Source organism: Dreissena polymorpha, chromosome 14, assembly GCF_020536995.1.
Source record: "Dreissena polymorpha isolate Duluth1 chromosome 14, UMN_Dpol_1.0, whole genome shotgun sequence".
Taxonomy (NCBI): Eukaryota; Metazoa; Mollusca; class Bivalvia; order Myida; family Dreissenidae; genus Dreissena; species Dreissena polymorpha.
Window position 1 is genome coordinate 21321744 of NC_068368.1, and position 21063 is coordinate 21342806.

Consider the following 21063-nt stretch of genomic DNA (forward strand, 5'->3'; position numbering starts at 1 on the left):
TCTATGTAGAGTACCTACACAAGTCTTCATTACTATCGTCTATGTAGAGTACCTACACAAGTCTTCATTACTATCGTCTATGTAGAGTACCTACCAAAGTCTTCATCACTATCGTCTATGTAGAGTACCTACACAAGTCTTCATTACTATCATCTATGTAGAGTACATACCAAAGTCTTCATCACTATCGTCTATGTAGAGAACCTACACAAGTCTTCATTACTATCATCTATGTAGAGTACCTACACAAGTCTTCATTACTATCATCTATGTAGAGTACCTACCAAAGTCTTCATCACTATCGTCTATGTAGAGTACCTACCAAAGTCTTCATCACTATCGTCTATGTAGAGAACCTACACAAGTCTTCATTACTATCATCTATGTAGAGTACCTACACAAGTCTTCATTACTATCATCTATGTAGAGTACCTACCAAAGTCTTCATCACTATCATCTATGTAGAGAACCTACACAAGTCTTCATCACTATCGTCTATGTAGAGTACCTACACAAGTCTTCATTACTATCATCTATGTAGAGTACCTACACAAGTCTTCATTACTATCATCTATGTAGAGTACCTACACAAGTCTCCATTACTATCCTCTATGTAGAGTACCTACACAAGTCTTCATTACTATCATCTATGTAGAGTACCTACCAAAGTCTTCATCACTATCATCTATGTAGAGTACCTACCAAAGTCTTCATCACTATCGTCTATGTAGAGTACCTACACAAGTCTTCATTACTATCATCTATGTAGAGTACCTACACAAGTCTTCATTACTATCATCTATGTAGAGTACCTACACAAGTCTTCATTACTATCATCTATGTAGAGTACCTACACAAGTCTCCATTACTATCCTCTATGTAGAGTACCTACCAAAGTCTTCATTACTATCATCTATGTAGAGTACCTACACAAGTCTTCATTACTATCATCTATGTAGAGTACCTACCAAAGTCTTCATCACTATCGTCTATGTAGAGTACCTACCAAAGTCTTCATCACTATCGTCTATGTAGAGAACCTACACAAGTCTTCATTACTATCATCTATGTAGAGTACCTACACAAGTCTTCATTACTATCATCTATGTAGAGTACCTACCAAAGTCTTCATCACTATCATCTATGTAGAGAACCTACACAAGTCTTCATAACTATCATCTATGTAGAGTACCTACCAAAGTCTTCATCACTATCGTCTATGTAGAGAACCTACACAAGTCTTCATTACTATCATCTATGTAGAGTACCTACCAAAGTCTTCATCACTATCATCTATGTAGAGTACCTACCAAAGTCTTCATCACTATCGTCTATGTAGAGTACCTACACAAGTCTTCATTACTATCATCTATGTAGAGTACCTACACAAGTCTTCATTACTATCATCTATGTAGAGTACCTACACAAGTCTTCATTACTATCATCTATGTAGAGTACCTACACAAGTCTCCATTACTATCCTCTATGTAGAGTACCTACACAAGTCTTCATTACTATCGTCTATGTAGGGTACCTACACAAGTCTTCATTACTATCGTCTATGTAGAGTACCTACACAAGTCTTCTTCACTATCATGAATGTAGAGTACCTACCAAAGTCTTCATCACTATCGTCTATGTAGAGTACCTACACAAGTCTTCATTACTATCATCTATGTAGAGTACCTACACAAGTCTTCATTACTATCATCTATGTAGAGTACCTACACAAGTCTCCATTACTATCCTCTATGTAGAGTACCTACACAAGTCTTCATTACTATCGTCTATGTAGAGTACCTACACAAGTCTTCATTACTATCGTCTATGTAGAGTACCTACACAAGTCTTCTTCACTATCATGAATGTAGAGTGCATACCAAAGTTTTCATCACTATCATCTATGTAGAGTACCAACACATATCTTCATTACTATCGTCTATGTCGAGTACATACCAAAGTCTTCATCACTATCGTCTATGTAGGGTAAACCATCTGTATCATCTGTAGGCGGTCGACTCTCATGGACTCGGAGATCATTCGTGCTGAAACTTTTCTTCATCTGCTCTATAAGTGTGCTCTGACCCTGAATGAAAATGTTTGTTTAAAAATTAGCCTTTGTGTGGGAAAATGGGGCTTAATGCATGTGTGTACATAGTCATTGAAAATAAGCCTGTGCGGTATGCATAGGTTTATCGGGACCACTTTCCGCAGGGACGGGATTTTTGTTTAGAAGATATTTCCATTAAAACAAAATTCCATAAAAGCGGAGAGTGTTGTCCCTGATAAGCTTGTTTGAATAGCAAAGGTAAATCTCAAAAGCCACTTTCAGCACATGCATTTAGCCCGGTTTTCAAAGAGTGGGACTCAAATGGTTTAAACACAAACATATTCAGACAAGGTCACAACGCATCATCAGTAAAAATCACAGGAATAGTTATTATATACTGCAGCTGCACCATGGTAAATCTTTCAGTACTTTTGTATTGTAATATTCTGTCATGAATACAAATCTTTATCATAACATAAAACTTAAATAATCAGAGCAGTCATTAAAAGCTTTTTAAACAAAATATATGATAATGGCGTCCATTGAGTGTGTGTAAAATAAAACCAGCAAAATTTTGTTTGCTATGACTTTTATGCACGCGGTATTGAAGCCTTATAACATATTGAGACACCAGTGAGCCCAATATCAGGGGTTGAACAAGTGTATTAAGGCTATACAGCTTTTTGAGACACCTTTGGGTCCAGTTTCCTGGGTAAAACCTGTTAGTTGAAGCTATATACCGGTAGCTTATTTTACTTGGCAAAACAAGTTTGTTGAAGCTTAATATCTTATTTTACTTGGTAAAACCAGTTTGTTGAAGCATTATAGCTAATAATGACACCTAAGAGTACACCCAGCACATTTTTGTCCAATTTAGAAAAGTACCCGTAGCACACCAATTGGTAAATATTAGCAAGAAAAAAACCCTGAAATTTGAATAATTTGTGTTGTAAAATCTTAGAATGGGAATTTTTCTTCTTTTTAATTTCAAGTTACTTAATCGCACAAACCCATCCAAATATTCTTAATATTCCTGTTAAACAAAATTTTCAGTTTCAGTGCACATTTTATTTGTTCAATTGCAGAAATTGCATCTTTTGGGAATAAATGAATGACAGTTGATAATTGTTTACTGTGAAACCATTATTTATCGTCAGGCATTAATTTTCATAAATTTCGTCAGTCGACCGATCGGCGAATTTAAGATCCTAACGAACAATCATGCTCTATGTTTGAACAAAAACAAACACTAAGTTGAACAATATTTTAAAACTTTACCGTAGACATGAGGCATTAAATTCCAACATAATCAATGCACATATTCACTGCTGTTTTGTAATCAAGATTAATCCGGTTTTGACACAAAGGGATGTAGATTACACAAGGTACTTAACTGACACGTTACACTTCTTTAAAACGCGTGTGCAGTACAGCTGTATCGAATGCGTTGACTTCGTTTATGTAGAATGGTAATGAATTAGCGCTAATTGTTTATAACTCTATTACCCATTAGGTGCATTTTGTTTTTCAGGGGTGTTGCATATTATCCATCAGGCAGCGAATGCAGATAAAAGACAATAAACCAAATGAAAAGATGACGATGTGTGATCAACATGCGTATTTATCACAAATTAATAAAGAATATTTTAATTGCTGTTTGTTGTTTGATTGTTTGCGTTTAACCACACTTATTACTATTTTATATGTATCAATTTATTTTTTTTTTTAAATTATTGACATTATGGATTTATATACCGGTAGTTTACTTTTTAAGAACAAACACACACATAGAGTTTATAATTTGAATGTTGATATCAGAATAAAAAAGCATTTTATTTGAAAAAAACACAACACTTAACAAACTGAAACCTCTTCGTATAAAACAAACAGTTTTAAAACGGTATTGACAGCATTTTAATAAAAATCATAACAACTAGAATAAGACTAATTGGCAATTGGCTTCGTTGTTACAAACACTCTTTAACGGTTATTCGATCCCACTTGTCCGCTAATCATAACAATGAACGTGTGAATGGCATACATTAAGAGGGTCCATTACTGTCCCTTGATGAAAAAAGACTAGTTAATTGGCATGTGACAAACAGGCCCCACCTCCTGCAGTGATTCTCAAGTGTGTTCCCGCATTTGTACCACGATTTTTCGCAACTGCGATTGATCGCGAATATGTATTACACACAAATCGGATATTGACTGACGCATTTTTTAAAAATTCAAAATCAGAAATCGGCGAATTTAAGTGCTGACGAAATATAAAAATGACGAAATTTTGTGCTGTCGAAAATAAATGGTTTCACAGTATTTTATCTCAATCGGAAAGTGCCTTTTACTTAAAAAGGAAACAAGAAATGTGTTTGTCAGAAACACTATGTCCCCTTCTACGCTGCTTTGATTTTTTTTATATTTTTTTTTACCTTTGACCTTGAAGGATGACCTTGAACTTGACCTTTCACCACTCAAAATGTGCGGCTCCATGAGATACACATGCATGCCAAATATCAAGTTGCTATCTTCAATATTGAAAAAGCTATTGCAAATGTTAAAGTTGGAGCAATTAGACCAACAGACAGACAGGGCAAGTATTCATAAAATGAGCGATTTTGGCCAAATATATTTGACCTCTGACCTTGAAGGATGACCTTGACCTTTCACCACTCAAAATGTGCAGCTCCATGAGATACACATGCATACCAAATATCAAGTTGCTATCTTGAATATTGAAAAAGCTATTGCAAATGTTAAAGTTGGAGCAATTAGACCAACAGACAGACAGGGCAAAAACAATATGTCCCCCACTATAGTGGGTGGGGGACATAAAAAATCTTTACCATATCTTACACTACAGGCACTTAACAATCATATTTAATTTCGCCTGTAAATGTCTAATCTACCAGCTGGACACTGCATGCATTCAATATAATGTAAGAAAGTCACACTCTCATGCATACAAATAGTTGAGGCTCCGTCTGTGAAAAGGGGGTTTAATGCATTTGTGTAAAGTGTGGTCCAAGATTAGCCTCTGCAGTCCGCACAGGCTAATCAGGGACGACACTTTTAGCCTTTATATTTTTTGTTTAAAGGAAGTCTCTTCTTGGAAAAAATCTAGTTAAGGCGGTAAGTGTTGACCCTGATTTGCCTGTGTGGACTGCAGAGGCAAATCTTGGACGACACTTTACACAAATGCATTAAACCCCCTTTTCACAGAGCACAGCTCATTTGTAAATGTTCTTCTTTAGCAGGCTGTCACAACAATAGTGTTAATTTCTAACATATCAATAATACTGTATGAATTATGGTGTGGTCTGATATTTTATAATAAACTGCTGCGCCATGAGCGCATGATACGCCCGTCGTTCGCCAATGAAGTAGTAAGGTAATAAATAACCCTTTGAATCATTTTTTTACTTCAGTTTATTTAATGAAATCACGAAATTTTGACGAACAAAGTCGCATAACTCTAGAACGACAATTCAGAATTCCGTCAAAAATGAAAGGGGATCAGGGTTTATGAATATTAAGATTGTGTTAAAATTTGAAAAAAATCCATCGAAGGATATTTGAGCTACGGTATGACATTCAATGAAATCACGAAATTTTGACGAACAAAGTCCCATAACTCTGGAACGACAATTCAGAATTCCGTCAAAAACGAAAGGGGATCAGGGTTTATCAATATTAAGATTGTGTTGAAATTTGAAAAAAATCCATCGAAGGATATTTGAGCTACAGTAGGACATTCAATGAAATCACGAAATTTTGACGAACAAAGTCCCATAACTCTGGAACGACAATTCAGAATTCCGTCAAAAACGAAAGGGGATCAGGGTTTATCAATATTAAGATTGTGTTAAAATTTGAAGAAAATCTGTCAAAGGATATTTGAGCTACAGTAGGACATTCAATGAAATCACGAAATTTTGACGAACAAAGTCCCATAACTCTGGAACGACAATTCAGAATTCCGTCAAAAACGAAAGGGGATCAGGGTTTATCAATATTAAGATTGTGTTAAAATTTGAAGAAAATCTGTCAAAGGATATTTGACGTAGCGTACGACATTAACAGACGGACGGACGGACGGACGCGGGGTATACCATAATACGTCCCGTCATAGACGGGCGTATAATAAAAAAGCAAACAAATTACATTTACTGTGTTATCTTGATTCTACAGCTTTATTAACTGTGCATTTGTATTATGGTTTTCACAATTTTGTAAAGCTGCTAAAAGTATAAAAATCTGAAATCAACACAACCAAATATTTATGAATATTACCTTCACCAGAACGATAAGCATTATCTGTTGAACATGTCACAAAAAGGCACTTACAATATCAAGGGATCATGACTACAAAACCCTTAATTACACTTTAATATTAATTACTTTTAATTCTTAAACATAAATAAATTTTAATATTTTAATGATATTTTTTTAAATTCTCATAATGTATTTGAAAAGAGCAGATAAAATAGTGAAATAACAAAATTTATACCTAAAAGATAACAAGTTGAATTATAATGGAAGTTTGTTTTTGATTTGCTTGCACTTGTCACAGTATTTCAGCCATATCATGACAAGCTGTAACCCTTAGTAAAACTGACACGTTTCCTCGATTGTTTTCCCAAATATGCATTTTTGCAGAACTGTTATACCATTAAGTAAGAAGGCTTAAATCAAATCAGATGAAGAAGGAATATGACTGCTGAAATAATTTTTTGACAAAACCCAACAACTCAATTTTAAATGTCCTTTTGGGGTCAGATTTAGATTACAACTTGATTTGCACAAAGTTAAATGATATTATTTTGATGTACGTGACAACAATTCTCATGAAACGTCTAAGCTGTCTGCCTCAGTCTAATCTAAGCTTATTTACTTCACTCAGTTTCAAACAAAGCCTAGAAAACTTCAACATACACGTTCAGACAAAGATTCATCAAGATTGAGTAATAAATGTGGCCTCCAGAGTGGTAACAAGGTTTTTCTAAAATTTGACCTGGTGACCTAGTTTTTGGATGCACATAATGATTCGAACTCAGCCTTGATATTGTATAGATAAACTTTATGACCAAGTTTCATCAAGACTGAATGAACAAGAAACCGTCAGAGACGGGGGATGCTCCCCAAAGTTTTTTTTTGTCACAATATTGCACTATATATTCAGATAAAAGGAAACGTCTTGAGGGCACAGTAGTTGGGGGGACAAGAATTTTTTTAAAGAAAATTTCAAAGGGCCATAATTCTGTGAAAAATCATCCAACCAGAACTCGCTGATAATATTATTATGCACATCTAATCTTTGTAGTGAAGCTTCCCATAAAGTTTCATTGGATTCCATCCATTAGTTGCTGAGACATAGCCCGGACAAAAAGTGTGCACGGATGGACACACAGACGTACAGACGAAGCGGCGACTATATGCTCCCCCCAAAATAAATTTTTGGGGGAGCATAAAAATGTAAAAATCTAGAGCCTAGAGTATAATTTTTGCACCCTTTTGCTCAGCAAATGTCCTTACACAGATTGCGTGAGCAGTTTATATTTGGACATTTATAATTTCCAAATTTATAATGCAATTTTGCGATTCAAAAATTATTAAAACTTATTTCAGCTGCTCAGGGTGTACACACTGATACAGAGAACAACAAGACTAATGCCAAGCAATAAAAGTCCCCTACCTACGCAGGATCCACCATTTTCAGCAATACAATGAAACCTCGCTATTACGACCACCTGTGGGACTTTTGAAAATTGGTCTTAATAGCGAGGTGGTCTTAATTCTGAGTTTTCATGAATTTGATGGACAGATAATACAAAAACGTTAATATTCAATGAATTTTAATATTTTTGCATAAAATATAACAGTTATTTATTTATGCAGTGTACAAAGATAATAAGTCTGGCTTTTCAAGAAGTGAAAATACATGTACATGTACTTTTCATCATGACACTATCCTTTAGGTTACTTAAAGAATTCAGCTGTTCTTTTTAGAATAGCTTGAACCTACAAAGGAAAAATAAGAACATTTAGAATGGGTTATAAAATTAAATGTTAGGATTGCAGAACACATTTCACATCTGACATGTTTTTTCAAACATAGCTTAAACAGGAGTTTCTCAACACGGACAATGTCTATTAATAGCGCATTTTTGTCTATGGCTTATGTTTGGTCACAGGTAATAGGTTATCAGCTGCATAATAATCTCATTTAGCGGATTCACGTCCAACTATCAAATGACAGCACGGAGAGAATAATGTTTTGGAGGGACGGGAAAATAAAACGATTAACACACCCGAGTCTTTCCAATGCCGAATTAATCGGCCAACTACTGTTGAGATTTTCAATCACTTGCGTTGATCAAATCAATCTTCTTTTAAACACAACTCTTTCCATTTTCGCTTATCCATTTTGAATAACGATTGGGCATACAGGCTGGTTTTTATATCCATCACAAACAAAACCATCTTACTCAATTATCCTTACTTTTAAATTATTCGCCGTATTAAACCTTTCAAGTGTGTACCAAACAATGACCAATTTACCCATCAAATACTTGATTATAATAGCTAATTGTCAATCAAGAATCAAAGGTTAAAAAGAATAACAAGTGCCGAAAATCTAACACCTGCGTCGCAAATCAATGCAAAAAAACAGTCGTCGTGAATTGTGGTTAATTGGGTCACAATGGCTTGGTACACAAACCCGATCGAATCACAACACCAAATCAAGTAAGGTGTGAAAATTACTGGTCGTTTAGCGGATGTCAATTTAGAGCAATTTCATTCATTGGTACTGATTAAAGTGGTTGTAATAGCTGATTAGCAGGTTGGTCCGATAAGTGAGTGTAACGACCGTTGAAATATAGAAGGAAAAAATCGGGACTATAAAATGGTGGTCGTCTTAGCGAGTTGGTCGTAATACCGAAGTGGTCGTAAAGAGAGTTAGCAACCAGAATTCTTGACGTAGGAACAAAATGAAATGATGTGCATAATCTCCATATTGCCATCTATCCATGTTTCAAGTTTCATGAAAAAATATGAAGAACTTTGAAAGTTATCGCAGGATCCGAAAAAGAGGGACAGACTGACAGACACACACAGCCCAAACCATAAGACCCCTACAGTTTCAACGTTAGAGGACTAATAACAAGTAGCCATTGCTCAAAAAGCTGAGTACAAAAACATTGTATGGCAAACCAATACACATAGGGGATGACCTCAAGAACAACCGGAGGAGAAGAGTGTGGGTGGCGAGGATAAAAAAACAGCCACCCTATAAACTCACAGTGTACAGTGCCAATTTGTGTTGCAGAGGTTGTGGGTTTAAGCTATGTACCGGACACACTTTTTTCTCACATGTTCAAAGGTGAATACCTCCATGAACATCACATAATGTTGTCCTATAGGGCCAATATAATAGAATCCTATAAAACAAGAAAGTGTCGCCCCTGATTAACCGGTGTGTACTGTACTGGGACACCTCTTTACGCACCCGCATTAACTCATTTATGCCTAGCCTCTAGAATAAAAGGCCTTGGCAAACAGCGTAGACACAGATGAGACGCCGCATGATGCCGCGTCTCATCAGGGTCTGCGCTGTTTGCTTAAAGGAATTTCTCTAAGAAATATTCTAAATATAGAAACATGAGGGCCTGAATCGCTCTACTGCTATAAACACTGTGCAAGTTTGGAAAGAATAAGATGGAAACTGTGTACTTAATGGCGCAATAAGGAGAATTTTCTCAAATTCAAGGGGAGATTATTGTGTACTTATTTCTCAGATACTGCTCATATTCAATAGGGTTCAAGTCCTCATTGATATAATGATACTGTGCAAATTTGGAAATAATTGGATGAAAACTGTGGAATTAATTGCGTAAACAAGCGGGGAAGTCATTCTGGACTTATTGCTTCGATATTGCTCTTTTTAAAAAAGGGTTTGAGTCATCATTGATACAAAGACACTGTGCAAGTTTACCAAGAATTGGATGAAAATTATGGACTTAATCACATAAAAAAACTGAATTTTCATTTTTTTTCTCAAATTCAAGTGGAGATAATTCTGGACTTATAACTCCAATATTGCTCATTTTCAATAGGGTTTGACTCATCATTCAGATAAAGACACTGTGCAAGTTAGGAAATAATTGGATGAAAACTGTGGACTTTATTGCGTAAACAAGCCTTATTTCACAATTTTCTCAAATTCAAGGGGAGATAATTCTGGACTTTTTACTCTGATGTAACCCATTTTCAATAGGGTTCGAGCCCTCATTAATATAAAGACACTGAACAAGTTTGAAAAGAATCGGATGAAAACTGAGGACTTTCTCGCGTAAACAAGAAAAAGTCTAACGCCTGCACGCACGGACGACGGAAACCACGCCATGACATAAGCTCTTCAGGCCTTCGGCCAGTAGAGCTAATAAATATACTAGACATCCCTAATTTTGGAAATAAATGTATCCAAGTTAGAAGGATGGGAGAGTCTACTAAGCATAAATGGGTTAAGCCCAGATATCCCAGACCAAGGCACAATGTCTCACCTTAATGGCTGTGCTGACAACCACTTCGTGTGCATACGTGAGCCCCTTGTGGCCGAGAGTCATCAGGGTCCGGTATCCCTTCGTCCTCGCTTGAGCAATCGCTTCATCAATCTCCTGCAAGGTTAACAATGTGTGAACAGAAATGGCACACTACTTGTGAACAGCAAGGGCACATTACTTGCCAACAGAAATGACACACTACTTGTGAACAGCAAGGGCACATTACTTGTGAACAAAAAGGGCACACTACTAGTGAACAGCAAGGGCACATTACTTGTGAACAGAAAGGGCGTACTACTAGTGAAAATCATTAAGGAGCATAACTTTGTTTGGCCAAAAATAACACATAGTATTATAAAATATAAAGATGGGTCAGAGTTGATATATACAACAGGCTAACAGTAACAATATAAACAAGATGTGTTTGTGAAACACTATGCTCCCCCCATATATTAGACCTTTGACCTTGAAGGATGACCCAGGGCTCCCCCTGGCTCAAAAATTTCTTCAGCCAACATTTTAGCCAATTGGATTTTTTTGTAGCCAAATTTTAGAAACTGCAGCCAAAGTTTTAGCCAAGCATTTGGGACCACCTCTTGAAAGTCTAGGGGTGTAAGAACACAAATAACTACAATATGAAGCTTAAATATATTTATTACTATAATCATACCATTAAAATATTGTACATAACAGAATATCAGCTCATAACAAAAACATTTATAGATATGCATACATCTAGATATACATACACCAATGTACCGTAATTACTCTATGTTTTCGGACACTTAAAAATAATAAAAAAAATTCGTGTCCGAAAACAAAGATACGAAAAATTTTCTCAAAATGCAGGTGTCCGAAAACTTAGAGTAAAAAATTGAAGTGTCCGAAAATAGCGTCAATTGTATCAACAACTACCGGTAATAGCATGCGCTTGTAAAATACCATGCCGTATAGAACAAATTACAGTTATATATATTTGCACTGCATTTTAAATAATTTTAAATGTTTAATTTATTTGACAGAAAGTTACTACAAGGTTGTTCTTTGACCAACGAGTTCAAAGATGTTAATTGGTACTGCACCTGGTAAGTGTCATAACGCTTATGCTATCGGGCGAAACCATTGTTTAATACCGGTTTACAAGGTTATTTACCCAATAACGCAATGTAATGGTCCGTTGCCCTCAGGCATGCACCTTCCATGTTTTATGATGTTAATCTGGTTGTAAAACCACATGATCGAAGTGTCATTAGATATCGAAAACAGGACCGAAATTTGGTAAACTAGCGCTGTAAAATATTCTGTCCGAAAACTTAGACATAAATAATGGACGAAAAATCGTGTGTCCGAAAATTAAGAGTCATGAAAAATAATTATTTTTGCTAAAAAAGGGGGTGTCCGAAAACTTAGAGTGTCCAAAAACATAGAGTAATTACGGTAATAATCATACTTTTATTCTACATAACAGAATATCAGTTTATACATACATCATAAGCACATGTTCAGTTCACATTGTTTACAAAATAAGCACATTTTCATTATATTGAAGATATTCATTCTTGAGCACATATTTCAATCTTTGCAAAACATAACAGTTGATCCAGACTAAAGTACATGTACATTTACAAAAACATACATTTTAGCAGACTGTCACATTTTCATATTAAAGATATTCATTCTTGAGCACATATTTCAATCTTTGCAAAACATAACAGATGATCAAGACTAAAGTACATGTACATTTACAAAAACTGCCTTTTAGCAGGATGTCATAATCCGCCTTGACTTCACCCCAGCCCAAATCTTAAAAGCACGTTTGAAATCAAACTGTTCCATTGGTATGCTGTCAATGGACAAAATCATCAAGTTGTCCAAGTTTTCAATTTTTATTGAATTTCTGAGACAGGTTGTAATCAAATTTTGTCTACTAAAGCCCATCTCACAGTCAGCTGTGGCCACAGGAGCTAAAAGCAATCTGCAGGCTAATTCATCACTGCCTGGATAAGAATCTTTGTTCCTGATAGCCAAATTGCAGGCAGAAGTAATGTCCTTAACAGACTTGTTGCCACTTAAAAAACTGGCCCTGCAGAATTTTGAAAAAGTTTTTAATTCCAGTTTTGTTTTCTCATGACCAAAAGAAATCAAATAGTCAAACAGTGTGTTGATTTCACTGTCCAGCTCATGGTCATTAATTTGAGGGCTACAGAAATTTGTCAGGGCAGTCAAAATGGCCGAATCATCATTATCTGAAAATCTTTCATTCAGACTTATCAGCATGTTTTCCACAAATTTAACACAAACACTCCTGGCCTCTTGTCTTTGAGTAACCCCATCCTTAATTATATGTGATCGAAATTCAAAGGTACAAAGGCCAGCCTTATCAATTTGAGGCTCAGATGGGACTTCATTCAAGAATTTGGAAAGTTTATCCCCAGATTTCCCATCCTTTTTTTCTGCCAAAGAGTCACTTGTGGCTGTTAGAAGTGGGTGAACTTCCAAAGGCAAGGTCTTTTTTTAAAGCATTTGGAAAGGATTGCCAAAGATTCCAAACAGTCGGCCAAAAAGTGAGACACATACAAGAATTTGTAGGTTGTTATGGGCTTGTACAGAGAAAGAGCCTTGCCAGCAGTTTCCTCTAGGAAAAAAGACACCAAACTTTCATAATTGGCAATAATAGCATCAACAGACCCTTCAAAACTCAGCCACCTAGTATGGAACATCTGTTTGAACCTTTTTGTTCCCCCATTCAGTACCATCTGAATTTGCGAAAGAGCTGACATGTTCTTAGGCGAATATCGGAAGAATTTATATACAGAGTTCAGGATTTCTTGGTATTTTACCAAATATGTAATGGTATCAGCTGCCCCAGCACAACTTAACGCCAAACGATGTGCTATGCCATTTGTTGCCAACACACCTGGCACAGTACTTTTAAGACGGGTGACAACCCCAGAATTTCGCCCAACCATTACCGAAGCCCCATCAGTGCTCACACCACATAAATTTGCAATGTCAATTCCCTTTCAACCAAGCATGTCAACTACATTCTCATATATGCTCTCTGCATTATCCCTTTGCAGTTCTGCCACACCTAAGAAGTAAGTATGTGGTAAAGTCATGCCAAACTCATCGGTTTCCAAAAGTCTAACATAAGTCACTAAATTTTGTTTTACTGAAATGTCAGTACTTTCATCAAGCATTACACTGAACTTGCCAGATGTCTTTATCTTCTGAACAAGATCTCCCCTCAGAACGTCTGCCATGCAGTTTTGAAATTCCAACACTGGTGCTGTGTTCATATGAAGTATGATTGTCAACTTCAAGGTCATGGAGTTGGGTTGCACCCTGAAAATGTATTAAAACAAAATTTGCAACCTAAAAATATATATAAACAAACTTTGCAACCTGAAAATATAATGTAATATAATTTCATATAATCTTTTTCATTTTTTGCTCAATAATTTAAAATAAAAAAAATAAAAAATGTTTTTATACATTTTTTTTTTCATTTATTTATTTTTACCTGCAATATACACAATCTGTTGAGGTCTGGAACCATGAATGATGCTAGATTTTTCTGCGCAGCAAAGTAGACATTGGTTATGGCCGAAACAACAGCAGCTTCACTTTTTGATAAAGCTGAGGCCTGTACATTCGACATCGACGTTTTCAGTCTAGTAGCTTGTGATGTCTCTTTGTGATCTGAAATAAACATATAAAACACTCTTTTTTCCAAAACAAATAAATCCTTTTGAAAAGTGACTAATGGATTTATTATAAATATAACAAAATATTATTGATATTTTAAATATATTATTATATTGATAACAATATTTAAAGTATTCATGTATGTACATTATTATATTGATTTTATTCTTATAACCTTTTGATTTTTCATGTTTGGAAATGTTGTCTTTCTTCAACATGCTACATCCAGATGTAAATGAATTTGATTTTTGAAACTGTATGCATATTTTGCAAAACATCGTTTTGGATTTTGCATTCTAATCTAACCACTTGAATTCCGAAAGCCAAATATCTTTGAACGATCTATTGTCAGATTTAATTTTTTTTGAGACCGATTCAATACATTCGTCAGCGTCCAAAGGACGCTTATTGCCTAAGGTCGCCATAATGGAAAACGCAATTCTGACATTTTTGCTGGAAATGTTTAGGCTTATATTCCCATAAACCTGTCGTCATTCACAATTGCAACACATCAAGACTATGATCTTTAACAAATATAGCAAACTATTAACAAACTACTGGAAATTAAAATCAATCATCAATTTCTTTACTTACGTTCATTGTGTGACTTAGTTGATAATTCGCTAACTGCTATTACTCAAATTGATTGGAATTGGTAGCAGTCTTTAATCAGTGTTAATTGTTTATCTTAGCCGATAAGATGTTCGATAACACCTTTTGTTTTCACACCAGGAAGCGTTCTATACATAGATGGTGACGTCACTCCCAGTACACAATGCACCAGCAATCTTCATTTGTTTCGATGATCGGTTCTGACTGGTGTTGCTGCAGACTGCGTATCAAATTTTCTGGTTAATAACACGATGATGTATTGACGCAGTCGAAGGTTTAAAGAGTTTACTATCTGGGATGGTACTTGACAGGCAAAAAACGTTTCGCCGAGCATTTTCGACAACCGAGAATTTTATTCACCGAATTTGCAAAATTTTTGCCAACGGCGAATTTAGAAACAACAGCGGAAGCCCTGATGACCTTGACCTTTCTCCACTCAAAATGTGCAGCTCCATGAGATACACATGCATGCCTTATATCAAATTGCTATTTTCAATATTGCAAAAGTTATGGCCAATGTTTGAGTTTGACACAAACAAACCAACAGACAGAGCAAAAACAATATGTCCCCCAGTCCCCCAGTATAGACTGGGGGACATAAAAATATATAATTGCATTATACATAATCATACTTTCTTGGAATATGTCTTCCAAAAAATCAAATGTTTTTTATTGTACCATTAAAATTGTAAAGTCATGAATTTTCATAAAACAATTCCTGCATGTGAGCCAACAAACCTTTTCATGTTTGTTTAACTGAGGATGGATGAATTTCCTGTATATAAAACTGGAACCACGTGTGATGGGTGACAACAACCAGAAAACAAATATTATCTTGACTTCATAGTAGAAAGGCAACCTGCAGAAAGAAAAGTATAGGTATTAAAATAAACACAAAGAACATCATTTTCAGAGAAAAAATAATTAACAGAAAATTTGAACAGGTAAAACTTGAACCAACAGGGATAAAATTGCAATTCAGGCATCATACAAAGTTAATTTGAAAAGACCTGAAGTATAATAGTAAACCCTTTAGGATCATTTAATTGCCTTTTAAAGGTCTCACTTTAAAACACACTGAAAAAGAAACGTTACCATTTAAACTGTATCCGTATCATTTTTAAGCATAGATACCATTATACTTGTGAAACTGAAAGTAAACATTCTTTCCAGGTAATTATATCTAATGTGCATCCCATTAGCGCAGTGACTTCTTAGCCAATACCTTTTGGGATACACTCCACTCATTTATAGTGCCTTTATTTACTGGAAAAAATTGAATCAATGTTTCCTTTGAAATTATGTTTTAATGTGTAATACTGATTTGATAAATGCTTAGACATTTAGCCTATACATTTTGACAGGCTTTTTTTAGAACTATTTTTCTGAAGCAGCCATTGGTCACTTAATTTAAACAAGAGGGCCGAGATGGCCCTAGTTCGCTCACCTGAGAGGAGTCGGTTCATTCAATCTGTACCTAACGTCAAACTTGACCTAGATATTGTCCAGACAAACATCCTGGTCAAGTTTCATCATTATTGAACCAAAACTCTGGCGTATGGAGTGTTTTTGTTTTTGTAAGATTTGACCTGGTGACCTATATTTAGAGTTGACCTCCCTTACCAAACATCAAACTTTGCTTAGAAAAATAAATATTTTGACCAAGATTCATAAAATCTGAAACAAAATTGTGACCTCTAGAGTGTTTACAAGGATTTTGTATAATATAATGAAAATTTTGACAATCTAAGGGCAATAATTATGGCATTAATTATGTGATTTTGCTCATTCTCATACTTGACTGACATCTTTCAGCAACTTTCATAAAGAATGCTTGAGAAGTGTGAATGCTAGAGTGTTTACAAACCAAATGTGGACGGATGGATGGCGGACAAAGACTTATCCTAAAACCTCACCTGAGCAATCAGGTGAGCTAAGGTGTGTTTCAACGATCTGAGCCATTTTCCAACTTGTCTGAGAAATCAATAAAACAAATGTATTGACTAAGTTTCACGATGATTAGGCAAAAAATGTGACTTATATAGTGTTCGATCTCAAGGTTTCTCTCTAGTCACATAAGGAAAACTGCCCCACCCCCCCCCCTGGCCACCATGTTTTTTTACCGATCGGGACCATTTGCGAACTCATCTGAGATATATACAAAACCAATCTTTTCACCAAGTTTCATGATGATTGGGCAAACAATGTGACTTCTAGAGTGTTCACAAGCTTTTTTTAACTATATAACAAGGGCTGTTTGTAAAACATGCATGCCCCCCATATGGGCTGTCAGTTGTTGTGGCAGCCATTGTGTAAATACGTTTTCGGTCACTGTGACCTTGACCTTTGACCTAGTGACCTGAAAATCAATAGGAGTCATCTGCGAGTCATGATCAATGTACCTATGAAGTTTCATGATCATAGGCGTAAGCATTTTTGAGTTATCATTCGGAAACCATTTTATTGTTTCGAGTCACTGTGACCTTTGACCTAGTGACCTGAAAATCAATAGGGGTAATCTGCCAGTCAGTCATGATCAATGTACCTATGAAATTTCATGATCCTAGGCGTAAGCATTCTTGAGTAATCATCCGGAAACCATTTTACTGTTGCGAGTCACTGTGACTGTGACCTTGACCTTTGACCTAGTGACCTGAAAATCTATAGGGGTCATCTGCCAGTCATGATCAATGTACCTATGAAGTTTTATGATCCTAGGCGTAAGCGTTCTTGAGTTATCATCCGGAAACCATCTGGTGGACGGACCGACTGACTGACAGACATGTGCAAAACAATGTGCAAAACAATATACTCCCTCTTCTTCTAAGGGATGCATAAATAATAAGAAAACTCCCCTCCCCCCCGGCAGCCATGTTATTCAACTGTCCGGAACCATTTTTGAACCCAACTCTCGTATTAAGGAAACAAATGTTCTGACCAAATTTCATGAAAAAAATTGGGCCAAAAATGTGCCTTCTAGAGTGTTCACATGTTTTCACTGTGTACATATATAGAAAAATGTCCCGCCCACTGGCGGCCATGTTTTTTCACCGATCTGGACCATTTTCGAACTCGTCCGAGATATCAATAAAACCAATGTTTTGACAAACTTTCATGATGATTGAGCAAAAATTGTGACTTCTAGTGTGTTAACAAGGTTTCTCTAAAGCCAAATAAGGAAAACTGCCCCACCCACTGGCGGCCATGTTTTTCAACGGACCAGAACCACTTTTGAAATCAACCAACATATCATTAAGACAAACATTTTGACAAAGTTTCATGAAAATTGGGCATGAAATGTGACTTCTACAGTGTTTACAAGGTTTTTTGTGTTTTTTACCTAGTGACTTAGTTTTTGACCCGGCATGACCCAGTTTCGAACTCGACAGAGATATCATTAGGACAAAGCTTCTGACCAAGTTTTATGAAGATCGGAAAAAAAATGTGCCCTCTAGAGTGTTTACGAACAAATGTTAACGGACGAACGGACGGACTGATGACAGACAAAGACCGGTCATATAAGCTCACCTGAGCAATCAGGTGAGCTAAAAAAAATAATCGCACACTATAGTCACACACCGCTCAAAAATGTGAAAAACTATTCTATTATTCTCCTGATGCACATTTTTTGGCTCACACTTCATGCAAAAACCTGAGATGAATCCCACAATATACGCATATAATTTTTTGAAAGATTTTATCTTTTTCATTTTATACTTACTAACTAGCTATTACATATGTTCAAGATCAAATAACTGAAATATTTAGATCTATGGGGAAGATGTTGTTAGTCTTGTTAGTCTTCACTTATTGTTCTATTTGTAGTACATGGTTATGCATTACCCATCGTGAAATGTCCGATTTCAGACGTATTCAAGGATTTATTCGTAAACTGTACCTTAAGATATCGGCACAAACTGCAAGATTTTTGCAAAAGTATTTCAATAACTTAAGACATTTGCAAAAATAAAGTTTTTAACAGTGTGTTTACATTCTGTCAGCCTGTGTGTAACCCCCTGACATCCCACGTTGATTATGCACTCTGGATTATATGATTGACGTTTCAATTGATTTGATTGAAAAATCAAGAAATCTTTTGCTGCACAAAGTTATTACATTTTTTGCGGACTGACCAACCGACTGACAGAATGACTCCAATATAACCCTCCGTGTCGTTGTTTGAGGGAGCATAATAATAATAATCACAATCCAAATCACCATTCTTACCATGATAGAAAGACATCGGCAAAAGTTTCAACTGCACAAAACAACGCAAATACTATCCAGTACATCATCCATTTAACCTGCAAAGAAGAACAGAATTGTGCAACACTTTATAATACAAGCCTTGAAAGATAAGTGCGCCCACACATGTATGAATAAACATAGAACAAACTAATAAATTCCTGTCACTGGAAAACAATGGTATCAGCTTCCCCTATATTTTGGGATTAATTAGTCCCTTAGAAAGTAAAAATTAATTAAAGACCTTTCTTACTACATGTAGACTCCAGTTTTAAAGGCTTCATTTTCAAACCTATTAAAACCTATTGCTGAGCAGCAAACAGCAAAAAACCTAAACAATCTGCGAGTTACTCGCAAGCTGTTCTGGTTTTATGTTTGATGCTCGCTTCTTATTGGGGAAAGGATTAGCTTTCCTTTTTCAAAAATCCTGGTCCTGACATAAACCAGGTTTTCCTTAACAAGGTCAGCATTACAGTTACAAACACACACAATTTTAGCCCAAACCTTCGTTCATCACGCTTAAGTTTTGGCGCAGAAAACGGTTTTTAGTGTTAAGTGATAGTGACCTTAACCTTCATCCAATTGGCACCAAATGCCAGCTTTACAGAACAATACCCGCATTAAAACTTAAGTTTAAACTTAAAATTAAGCTATTGTGCACCAATATTTTTATTGTGTTAAGTAACAGTGACCTTGACCTGTTCCTGACTTGCCCCAAAATGTGCTTCAATGCTAGGACTCCATAAGCAATATGCACACACAATTCAGTGCAATACTGCCATCCCAACTTCACACGCTTATTTAAAAACTAAAAAAAACTTTTATGTATTTGCAGAGTCCAATTCCAGAGTTACAGATAAGGTGCGTATTTGCCTAAATACCCAATGTAAAATTGCAGATTACGCATAGAAAAATTGAACTCTGCGTACCGCAACCCAATTGAAATTGCTGATTACACATATCTAATTTTTCCCTGCGTAACTAGTAAATCTGTCCCGGAAATACCGGGTCTGAAATACCCGGATTCTTTCCGCTTCATCCTACCTTCAGTATAACCTTCAGCACAATAATATGTACGGAAGAAAGCATCTACGTAATTACGTATTATTGTTGTGAAAATGTCAAAACAGCGAGGCCGTAAACAGGAAAATATCGTAGCCCAGGCACAAAACAAGATGTGTTTGTGAAACACAATGTCCCCCTATATGACGTTTGACCTTGAAGGATGACCTTGACCCTTCACCACTCAAAAATATATAAAAATGCTAGCTTCAATATTGCAGAAGTGACATTACATGCGCAATTTTGACCCATATATTTGACCTTGAAGGATGACCTTGACCTTGACCATTCACCACTCAAAATGTGCAGCTCCATGAGATACACATGCATGCCAAATATCAACATGCTATCTTCAATATTGCAAAAGTATTCATAAAATAAGCGATTTGGGCCACATAGATTTGACCTCTGACTTTGAAGGATGACCTTGACCTTGACCTTTCACCACTCAAAATGTGCAGCTCCATGAGATACACATGCATGCCAAATATCAAGTTGCTATCTTCAATATTGCAAAAGTATTCATAAAACAAGGGCTGTTTGTAAAACATGCATGCCCCCCATATGGGCTGTCCGTTGTAGTGGCTGCCATTGTGTGAATAAGATTTTTGTCACTGTGGCCTTGACCTTTGACCTAGTGACCTGAAAATCAAAAGGGGTCATCTGCAGGTCATGATCAATGTACCTATGAAGTGTCATGATCCTAGGCAAAAGCGTTCTTGAGTTATCATCCGAAAATCATTTTTCTATTTCGAGTCACCGTGACCTTGACCTTTGACCTTGTGACCTCAAAATCAATAGGGGTCATCTGCAAGTCATGAT

The 21063-nt window shown here is 36.0% G+C and overlaps 1 protein-coding gene across 4 annotated transcripts in view; it reads right to left on the minus strand.

The window, feature by feature from the left end:
- LOC127858168 (receptor expression-enhancing protein 1-like) overlaps positions 1–21063 on the minus strand; it is a 166040-nt gene that overhangs the window by 125789 nt on the left and 19188 nt on the right. For all 4 annotated transcript variants that reach the window (XR_008038778.1, XM_052395139.1, XM_052395140.1 and 1 more), the window contains exons 3-6: positions 19162–19238; positions 15673–15793; positions 10615–10728; positions 1957–2086 (exon numbers count right to left, since the gene is read on the minus strand). Coding sequence is in view for 3 of the 4 variants with exons in the window: in XM_052395139.1 (XP_052251099.1) it covers positions 1957–2086; positions 10615–10728; positions 15673–15793; positions 19162–19238 (442 nt within the window). In the remaining variant the exon portion in view is untranslated. The remainder of the gene's footprint in view (positions 1–1956; positions 2087–10614; positions 10729–15672; positions 15794–19161; positions 19239–21063) is intronic.